General features: G+C 51.3%; 1 protein-coding gene across 1 annotated transcript; it reads left to right on the top strand.

The window, feature by feature from the left end:
* Positions 1-4090: 4090 nt before the first annotated feature.
* LIAT1 (ligand of ATE1) lies at positions 4091-8500 on the top strand. The gene is made up of 2 exons (XM_074263821.1): positions 4091-4737; positions 7791-8500. Exons 1-2 carry the CDS (start codon positions 4506-4508, stop codon positions 8276-8278), a joined length of 720 nt encoding a protein of 239 aa, XP_074119922.1. The 5' UTR covers positions 4091-4505; the 3' UTR covers positions 8279-8500.
* The last annotated feature ends 2386 nt before the right edge of the window (positions 8501-10886 follow it).

Here is a 10886-nt window from a genome sequence, read left to right as displayed (position 1 = left end):
TGGGTTCCTTAGAATCAGCAGGAGTCAGGATAATCAAAAGTCTTTATGCTTGGTCTTTAGCGGTAGAAGTGAAGAGAACAGACACATAGGATCTCTTCGACCTCATCTCTTTGTCTCCCTCCCAGAAGTGACCCTGGCTAGTCTCCCTGCACCTCCTAGTCCCTCCCACAATTCTCTGTGCACACCAAACAATTGGGCCCGGGCAGGATAGTGGGAAGAGCCATTTTCCAAGTATATTCCTGTAGAGTATTGTCCAATCAGTAATTAGCTTCAAGTGCTCGATTGTCCCACCTCAGTGCATTGGCTCAAGAGTTTCAGCCCCTTACACTAAAGTAGAGAGGTGACAAGGAGAGTGAGTTGATTAGGTTGGCGCAAAAGGATTGCCTTCCTCCAGTGAGAGCCCAGTTGAAATTTTGTAACAGGTTTGTGGTGGAGTCATCACATTTCCCAATTTTCGTTCGGTTCAGCAACACATGAATTGAAGTAAAACAGATGGTGGGAGTAATGCAAGCTTGGGGTTTGGCATCATGAAATGTGATATATAGTAAGTGCTTAATAAGTGCACATTGTTTAATACCTGTTGGAGCCTGCTTATGCTTATCTCCGATGCCTTCTGTGTAAAAGCACGTTTCTTTATTCCTTACAGATTATAGTATACTGTGACTCACCACTATATAATGATATAAGTAAAATTGGAGTTCACATTTGCCATGTTTTTATAGTACAATAATATTTCTTTTCACTGATACACCAACAGTTTGTTCATCCATCCCTCACAGAAGTCATTTCAATATACATTGGGGGAGACATAGCTGAGAGCTGAGTTGCTCCTTTTTTCAGCTTCTCTGGCTCTTTGATCGACTGGTTTCGGGAATCAGCGCTGCTCCCCAGCACGGGCTCCAGATCAACTTTTGCTGTTCACTCTGGGTATGGGCCCTCAGATGGCTCCTTTAAAGACCTTTGAAAGGTCTTCACCTGATCTGGGAGATGTCTGGATCCATCTACAATCAGGAAAGAATAAACACAAGAAACAGAAGATGCAGAGGCGGATGCAGAGGCGGCCTATGTTTGAGGACACTTGCATCCTCTTGGAAGGACTCTCCCACGTGGCAGCTCATGGTAGTTTTTGCCTCAGTTGAGCAAAGGAGAAAAAAGGAAAATCTGTCCAACCAACCTTGGGGCTCCACAGTCCCCGGTGAGCATCCTGACCCCGGTTTTCGATTCTGCGGAGTTGTGGGGAAGGTCTGCGTCATGCAAGCCTAAAAGGTGGCTTCTCGCTGCCCTTCACTGGAAAGGCTGAGCACTCACTGGCTAGCTCTCCGACACAAAAGCTTTTACAGATGTAAGGGCCCTCAGAGCAATAAGCAAGCAGAGTTGGAAGAGGAGGAAGGGTAAGTTCACAGCAGGCACACAGCACAGGCGTTTAAGGTCAGCCCATAGTTGCAGTCAGCTAAGAGAACTGGTCACCATCACCTGGGATGGGCTCCAGGGCTGGAGGATTTCCTGCTCCAGAGTGGGAGGATTCCCTGCCCCAGGGCGGGAGGATTCCCTGCCCTAGAGTGGGAGGATTCCCTGCCCCAGGGCGGGAGGATTCCCTGCTCCAGAGTGGGAGGATTCCCTGCTCCAGAGTGGGAGGATTCCCTGCCCCAGGGGGGAGGATTCCCTGCTCCAGGGAGGGAGGATTCCTTGCTCCAGAGTGGGAGGATTCCCTGCCCCAGAGTGGGAGGATTCCCTGCTCCAGGGCGGGAGTATTCCCTTGGGGGGGGAGGATTCCCTGCCCCAGAGTGGGAGGATTCCCTGCCCCAGAGTGGGAGGATTCCCTGCCCCAGAGTGGGAGGATTCCCTTCCCAGAGCGGGAGGATTCCCTGCTCCAGAGTGGGAGGATTCCCTGCTCCTGGGGGGGAGGATTCCCTGCTCCAGAGTGGGAGGATTCCCTTGGGGAGGGATTCCCTGCCTCAGAGTGGGAGGATTCCCTGCCCCAGGGGGGGAGGATTCCCTGCTCTAGAGTGGGAGGATTCCCTTGGGGGGGGGATTCCCTGCCTCAGAGTGGGAGGATTCCCTGCTGGGGGGGGAGGATTCCCTGCTGGGGGGGGAGGATTCCCTTGGGGGGGGATTCCCTGCCTCAGAGTGGGAGGATTCCCTGCCCCAGAGTGGGAGGATTCCCTGCTGGGGGGGAGGATTCCCTTGGGGGGGGGATTCCCTGCCTCAGAGTGGGAGAATTCCCTGCCCCAGAGTGGGAGGATTCCCTGCCCTAGGGGGGGAGGATTCCCTGCTCCAGAGTGGGAGGATTCCCTGCCCCAGGGGGGGAGGATTCCCTGCTCCAGAGTGGGAGGATTCCCTGCCCCAGGGGGGGAGGATTCCCTGCCCAGAGTGGGAGGATTCCCTTGGGGGGAGGATTCCCTGCCTCAGAGTGGGAGAATTCCCTGCCCCAGAGTGGGAGGATTCCCTGCCCCAGAGTGGGAGGATTCCCTGCCCTAGGGGGGGAGGATTCCCTGCCCCAGAGTGGGAGGATTCCCTGCCCCAGGGGGGGAAGATTCCCTGCTCCAGAGTGGGAGAATTCCTTGCCCCAGAGTGGGAGGATTCCCTGCCCCAGGGGGGGGGGATTCCCTGCCCCAGAGTGGGAGGATTCCCTTCCCCAGAGTGGGAGGATTCCCTGCCCCAGGGGGGGAGGATTCCCTGCTCCAGAGTGGGAGGATTCCCTTGGGGGGAGGATTCCCTGCCTCAGAGTGGGAGAATTCCCTGCCCCAGAGTGGGAGGATTCCCTGCCCCAGAGTGGGAGGATTCCCTGCCCTAGGGGGGGAGGATTCCCTTCCCCAGAGTGGGAGGATTCCCTGCCCCAGGGGGGGAGGATTCCCTGCTCCAGAGTGGGAGGATTCCCTTGGGGGGAGGATTCCCTGCCTCAGAGTGGGAGAATTCCCTGCCCCAGAGTGGGAGGATTCCCTGCCCCAGAGTGGAGGATTCCCTGCCCCAGAGGGGGAGGATTCCCTGCCCCAGAGTGGGAGGACTCCCTTCCCCAGAGAGGGAGGATTCCCTTCCCCAGAGAGGGAGGATTCCCTGCTCCAGGGCGGGAGGATTCCCTGCCCCAGAGTGGGAGGATTCCCTTCCCCAGAGAGGGAGGATTCCCTGCCCCCGGGGTTTGGAACTCCAGAATCCGGTCCGGTCCGGAGCTTTCTCCTCCAGTGTGCCGAGGACAGTGTGACAGGTGCTGAGGTGGGACGTCAAGCATCAGACCACAAAGCTTCGAAGGACTGAAGTGAAGGGCGTCACAGGGAAAAAGATGATCCGGAGGTCGAGCAAAGGGCAGCAAACGGGCATCCCCCTTACCCTGCAATATGGACCCGTGGAATAAGTCTGTGGGATGGGCATGGACAGGGGCCACTTCCACTGATGGAGGGAACATTTCTATTAAATTCCCATGCACTGGAGTGACAAAGAAAAGATTTTATGTGATGTGATACAAACCGCCCGGAAAAGATTTAAAAGAACACAAAATTACCAATCTTCTTGGATGATCCTTGAAGGAAACTGAAGATTCTCGACCTCTGTCTCTTTCTCTCATTTTTCTGGAAGGTTTTTTTGGGGGGAGGGGAGAGCTTGGCTTTCTTTCACTACTTGGAGACCGGGACTCCGGGAGGCTCAGGGGCGGAGCCGGGCCCGCGAGGGGCGGGGGCGGGGGCGGGAGGCCGCGGGAGTGGATGAACCTGGCTGGCCCGAGAGCTAGAAGGACGTTCTGGAGCCCGGCTGCGGAGAGCCTGGGACCGGAGCGCGAGTTCAAGTCCGCCCCACGTGCCCCGCCAGCTCTAGCTGTTCTATAAAGATGCGCGATGATGGTTGTTGCTGCTGTTTAAAAGCCGAAGAGGCGTTTTCCTTTATCTGGGAGATTTAGGAGCCCGAGGAGCCACCATGTGAACTCCGGCCTTTGGGAAGAACGCCCGGGCAGGTGCGGCGCAGGAAGGAGCGAAGAGGACACGGGGCGGGAGGACGGGAGAGCAACCAATCAGGACCCAGCGCTCCAGAGGGGGGGGGGACTTTCAGGGAGAAGTCTGAAGGACTGCGCTTCGGCTGGCTTTGAATCCGCTGCTCACTAGGGAGTTTATGGGGGGAAGGGAGAGGAGGAGGAAGGGGAAGGGACCAGTCACGTGACCACCCCTCCAGCCTCAATTTCCTCATCTATAAAAGTGAAAGGTTTGGACTAGAAGGGCCGAGGGCGACCTCCAGCTCTAGGCTCCAAGTTCTTAGGTCACCTTTGACCTAGCCAGCCTCAGTTCGCGGACGCGCACGCGCACAGGCCCACGCGTCCGAGGAAGGCTCGGAGGCGGGCGGCTAAGGTGGCGGCGTCACTACGGGCGAAGGGGGTGTGGCCTAATCGTCGCCACGGAGACGCGTGGGGACGGCTACGGGCGACTAAGGCGAAGGCTACAGAGGCTGCAGTGGTGGCGGCGGCAGCGAGGTTAAGCCGAGTCTGGCTGGAGCCCGCTCGGGCTCCGGCAGTCGGGGCCGGCGGGATGAACGTCCGAGGCGGACGGGGCGCCCCGGGGGCCGGCGAGGAGGGCGGCGACGACGACGATGAAGAGGACGACGAGGAGCGAGAGGGCGTCCCCCAGGTCTTCCCGATGTCCCGGCTGCCGCCTATCTCCGGCTACGTGCCCGAGGCCGGCCGGAGGAAGGTGAAGAAGAAGAAGAAGAAAAAGAAGTCGCAGGCCACCGGGCTGAGCAAGGCCTCCGGCAAAGGCGACGGTGAGCGAGGCGGAGCCGGCAGGCGAGGGCGGGACCGAAGAGGGGGATTGGCGAGGACAGGCCGGCCGGCGCTAGGGACTGGAGAGGGGGCGGGTCCTGGAGGGAAGGAGGTGGGGCCTACGAGGGGTTGGGTCAAGAGGAGGAGACGTCATAAGGAATTGGATAAAGTGAGGAAGAGGGGGCTTTTGAAGGGGCGGGGCCAAGTCAGGGGGCGGGGCCGACAAAGGAAACTGAGGGAGCGGGGCCTTCAGGAGTGGGGCGCACCGGGTATCCCAGGGACCTCGGGGATCCCCCCTTTTTTTTTTTTTTTTTTTTTTTACAAATAAGGAAACTGAGGCTCAGAGAGACCTCCCCAAGGTCCTACACGTAGTAACAGGCAAAAAGAAGAGTCGAACCTTCAGGAAAGAGATAAGGGGGATGGTAAAGTGAGGGGTGCGTCACCCCAACATACCGAGCCCTTCAAAACATAACTCCTCCCAGACGTTGGTATAACATACCCATGAAGGCCAGGACCAGACACAAACCTCTCCAGCCCACTCCAGATATACCCCAAACACACCCACACACACACACACCCACTCACACCCACACACACACACACACACACACACACACACACACACACACACGGTGTAGACCGAGCTAAGAGTCAGGAAGACAAGCTCCCATTTTGCCTGGGACACTCATTAATGGTGCCTCCCTAAATGCGCAAGTCACGTGTGCCTCAGTGTGCTCATCTGTAAAATGGTCTTTTCCAGCGCCAATCTAATGACATATGATTACAAAATCTCAAAGTTGTAACAGGTCATACTCCCTCCATAATATTTCCGTCCAGTCTTTGCAGATCTCCAGCCTCAGTCAACCAACAAGCACGGCTGCAATCCCATCCGCTTTGGAGTTGCTCTCATGGTTAGGAAATCCACCTTTTGTTTGTTTTGTGCCCCGTTCCACCCTGACTTTGCCACGGTGGGAATTCATTCCCCTTGCTCCTACTTCTGTTAGAAGGCTAAGCAGTACAAGCCAGGTCCCTCCTTAAACATCTCTGAACAGCTCTTAAATACTTGAACACAGCTCCCGAGAAAATGCACCAAAAAGTCACCTCCAAACAGACACACACTGCACTAAAACACGCACGCCCTCCCAGACTTACACCAGTAGCCTCTAAAATAGAGAGAGCAATAAATGCCCTGCCCTCGTCCCCAGCTCACACCCACAACCTCAAACACATACATACTCTCAGCCCCTAAACATACAGTACCATACATAGTCGTGCGTGTAATACATCTACATGTGTACATTACATATATATATGTGTGTGTGTGGCTATAGATATCCCCACACCCCACACAAGGCGTCCCCAACATATGCAGCTAAATGCACAGACACCTTCCCACGCATCCTTCCTTGCCCAGATTTGGCAGTCTCTGGGTATCTGCAGATACGCTGCCATTCCTCTCCAGACGTAGCCAGCTCCCCACAACGCAGACATAGGCACGTGTCCCCACGTACATCGCCGCCACCACGCACGCTCACATACAGACAGTTCTCAAAACACACCCTTCACATCCTCATACACAGATTACTCTCAAGTACATATGCACCGTAGAAGTACTCGGTTCCCAAATAGATGTAGGTACACACACACAAGTATATATACAAACATCTCCCCAAACACACACACACACACACACACACACACACACACACTCCCACTCACCACCAAAATAGATCCGACTGAGAGGTGACATTTCTCTGCAGAGCTGCCATCATAAAAACATATATATGTATATATTTTGAAAACTCGGTGATACAAAGAGCTCTTCTTCATTTAAAAATAAAACTCGGTGGCTGTCTCTGAGTTGTTCACAGGAAGCTCGGGGATAAATATAAAGTGGAAGTTACTTTGATGCTTTAGGCAGTTGGCTCCAGCTTGGTGCTGCTGAGTTGCGGTGCTCATCCATATTCCCTGCCCAGCTCCAGGATTTATAAAATGGCATTCCCAAGACACTAAATGTTAGCCCTTGAAGTGCTCCTTACAGAGGGATTCGAAGAGATGCCCGCACCAGCTATGTACACACAAGCACAGGAGAGATGGTTCCACTAGCACCAGCCCCTTCCCACTTGGCATACATAGGCTACATTTCAAGGAGTAGCAGCAAGATCAGAATGACTTCGTCAGGGTCAGTAAAGCCACGTGGTGACATTGACCATCTCCTTTTCCCTCTTAGCTTAGAACAGAGGCTCTCAAACTGCGGCCCACGGGCCACATGCGGCCACTGAGGACGTTTATGCCCCCGCCGGGTTATGGCAAATGAGCTGAGAGCTTTTGTTTTTACTCTAGTCCGGCCTCCCACAGTCTGAGGGACAGGGAACTGGCCCCTATTTTAAAAGTTTGAGGACCACTAGCTTAGATTTTCTTTAAACATTGACCCAAGAATCATTCATGGGGGGGAGGGGAAAGTGAGAGCATAGGGAGGATAGTACAAGATGGTTTTCCAAAAGCAGGGGATTGTTGGAGAATCTTTGGCCATGACACTGAAGGAAGAGATCCTCAGCATTTCTGTATCCTACAAAAGGATCAGTTGATGAAAATGCACACAATTTATATTATTTCAAATATATATTACATAGTCTTGAAGTCACATTAATTTCTAGTCCAATATTACAAAGACTTCCCAGCTTGCCATAGTTCTAGTACTTTAGGCAACATTGGGAGAGTTTTATACATTTTTGTTCCATCTCCCCATCATAAATGATATTCAAGAGGAAGTGCACACATTCTTCCCTATTCCCAGCACAGATCCTGGCAATGGCAGCACAAAATTTCGGTAGAGCTTTAGTCATGGGAAGACGCTTCGCGCCCCAAGTGTGATGGAAGGTTTTTCATTGAATGTTAAGCTGCCCAAGGAATCCTCATGAAGGACAGGCATTTGGTCAGCTAGTTTAGCTTCATTAACTTTTAGGGGCAATCTCTGGCTAACTGCTCATCGGTGCAGTAATTGAGATCAGGAGAACAGAGACTCAGCCTCCCTTTTCCTCTTATGACCTTTTAGGTTCCAGCAAAGATCTTAGCTCCAAACTAGAGTCTGTGAAAGAGCTTAAAAAAGAAAAAGAGGAAAATAAGCATCTCTCTTATTCGTCCTCTGGGAACGCTGCCTTTTCTTCGGCCGAAGTAGAAGAGAACCTTTCCACCAAGATCAACGAGAGTCTCCGCTGGGAAGGTGTCCTTGCAGACCCAGTAGCAGAGGAAGAACGCATTCGCATCTATAAGCTCAATAGAAGAAAACGTTATCGACTCTCGGCTCTGGAAGGATTCTGCCAGACTTCGAGCATCCCGGAAGGGACAAATGAGAAGGCCTTGGTCCTTCCAGACTCAGAGAGCCACACAAACAGCAAACCGCAAGCTGGGAAGGTTGATTGTCTCAATTATTTCCTTGATGGAAACACATCTTCAAAGATCCTCCTCTCTCCAGAATTAGCAACAACTAGTGTGCCGGAGCAGAAACTTTCTTCTGCTTCTGCTTTGGCAAATCCATCCTGATCCCAGGCATGTGTGTGTGTGTGTATGTGTGTGTGTGTGTGTGTGTGTGTGTACATGTGTGTACGTGTGTATGTGTTATGTGTTGGGGGGGGAGTATGTGTGCTAAAATGAAATAATGGAAATCAGGCCATTCCTGAAGAGGACAGATACTTTGTTTTGATATTGAGATCAACAAAATGTTCTAACATTCTGAAATAAAACCATCTCTCTATAAAAAACAAACCAACCCCAAACCCCAAAATGGAAGGATTTCATTAAGTCAGACTCTGCTTTCCCTCAGCCCAGCCCACATGATTCTCTGTTGCTCACTTTGGTCTCACAGAGTCCCAGGAGGGTGCAGATGACCTAATAAGGCTTCAATCCTGTCTGCTGTAAGACCTGCCCCGGAACCTGCTTCTCTGGAGGCCTGCACTGCTACAGACATATTGGAAAGAAACTGAGCTGGCCAGTGTCAGCTTTTGGGCCTTGGTTTCCACCCATTCCAATTCTATGGCCTTACATGGAATTGGAAGAAAGAAGGGACTCACCATTTATATCATGCCTACTATGTGCTAGACACTGCGTGCTAAGTGCTTTTACAGTTTGGTCTTCTAGTTATAAATAGTGGCTGATCCTCAGGACCCCTAGGAGGGAGGGGCTGTTAATATGCTCATTTTACAATGAGGAAAGGGAGGCAAACAAAGGTAACAAGGCTAGTAAGTATATGAGGCTGGATCTGAACTCTTCCTGACTCTAGGCCTGGAGTTCTGTCCACTTGGCCACCAGTTGCCTCAACGTGAGTTCTCTCTCAAATCCCGTCCAAGGGTACCTTAAACGTTCTTTGAAAAAAATACTTAAAAGAGTATTTAAAAACACAGTAAAAAATACCAAAAAGACCTAAGAAGCAGCAATATAACATTTAGACAGCATTCTAGTATTTTCAAGGGCAAGCTAAGTGATGCAGTGGATAGAGCACCAGGTCTGGGGTTCAATCTGACCTCAGACACTTACTAGCTATGACCCTGGGCAAGTGACTTTACCCTATCTGCCTCAATGTCCTTATCTGTTAAATGGGCTGGAGAAAGACACTCCAGTATCTCTGCCAAGAAAACCCCAAATGGGGTCATGAAGAGTCGAATATAACTGAACAAAAATAATTCCAAAGAACCTATAACATTCATCTGATCCTCATAACAGTCCTGTGAGGCAGATATCCTTGTTTTACAGATGAAGAAACTGAGGCAAACAGAGCTTTAAGTGATCTATTCAAGATCACAGAGCTAGTTAGGGACTGAAACGGGATTTGAATTCACTTCGAATAACTCTCTTTAGGGACCCCGGATGAGAGTGTCACGGTAAGCTTTCAGGAGACCAGGAAAAACTTTTGTAGAAATGGAGAAAAGACTATATTTGGATACCACTTGTTACCCTCTAGTATCCAACCATTCAGCCCGAGTTTTCTGAGTATGTGCTGTGTTTATAAGCCCATGTGAAATGCTTCCAAGATTATAAAAGTTCCTGGCCTCCAGGAGTTTACAATCCAGCTGTTATATAAGACAGGCCATAGATGAAAAAATTAAGCAATGGTACAAAACCGCTTTCATAGATCCCCCCTAGCTCCCGCCTCCCTCTCTGAAAGTGAGGAAGTTCTTCTGCCATTTAGGTGATCTTAGAGCGTTGCCAGCACCGAGATAGGAAGTGACTTGTCCAGAGGGACACAGATGCCAGTGTTAAACTCGAGTATTCTGCCTTTTGGGCACCTAATGATTGTAATAATAGCTGATGCTGTGTGCAGACACCATGCCAAGCGCTTTACAAATATCTCATTTGATCCTCACAACCTGGGAGAGTTCTCAGAGGAGGTGCTGCTACAATTCTCATTTTAAAGATGAAACACAGACCATCGGCCCAGCTCATGCAGGTAAGTTTCAAAGTCAGGTTGGAAGTCCAGACCTCAGATAATCTTTCCACTGTGCCATGATGCTGCTTTCCTAATTCTGCTGCTTCCACTCCATCAGTTCATAAAAATCTTCCCATGCTGCTCTGAATTCATAATATACCTTTTTAATGCTGAAGCACACTTTGGAGGCAGCAAGCCATGAACTCCATTGTCAGAAGACCTTTTTTTCCCCTTTTCAGTCTCAGGCTTACCTCTAGTGGAGGGAAGGGGGAGCTACTTGGTTGCAGTCAAAATGATTTGTTACAATGAGATCTCAAAACAAAACTTGGTAACGGTTTTCAAAATAACTGGGTATCAAGGGGGGGTCACAATTAGTTACAATGTCTCCCCTACCATTCCCTGCCCCAAAACATAGTTTCACTGAGTATTCAAACTCAAAGGCACCAGACATCTGTATCAGACTAGATGCCATCATCTTGCTACATTCCCATCAAGACTCAAACTCATGATCAACTTGCCCAGGGTCACCCAGCTAGTGTGTGAGGCCAGATTTTTGCTCAGGTCCTTCAGACGTCAGAGCCGGTGGTCCACCCACTGTGCTGTGTGCCCCCTTGTTTTCTTTATCCACTCACTGTGCTGACTGTGTGCCCCCTTGTTTTCTTTATTCACCCATTGTGCTGACTATGTGCCCCCCGTTTTCTTTATCCACTCCTGTGCCGACTGTGTGCC

This window comes from Sminthopsis crassicaudata, chromosome 4 (genome assembly GCF_048593235.1).
Source record: "Sminthopsis crassicaudata isolate SCR6 chromosome 4, ASM4859323v1, whole genome shotgun sequence".
NCBI classification, from domain to species: Eukaryota; Metazoa; Chordata; class Mammalia; order Dasyuromorphia; family Dasyuridae; genus Sminthopsis; species Sminthopsis crassicaudata.
Note: the sequence above shows the minus strand (reverse complement) of the source record. Positions and strands in the feature narration are given on the sequence as shown.

What these genes read in the sequence shown, in the direction of transcription:
- LIAT1 (XM_074263821.1), top strand. Translation starts at nt 4,506, where the DNA reads ATGAACGTCCGAGGCGGACGGGGCGCCCCGGGGGCCGGCGAGGAGGGC. An exon ending in GGCCTCCGGCAAAGGCGACG is followed by an intron (nt 4,738 to 7,790) that starts GTGAGCGAGGCG and finishes ATGACCTTTTAG; the next exon opens with GTTCCAGCAAAGATCTTAGC.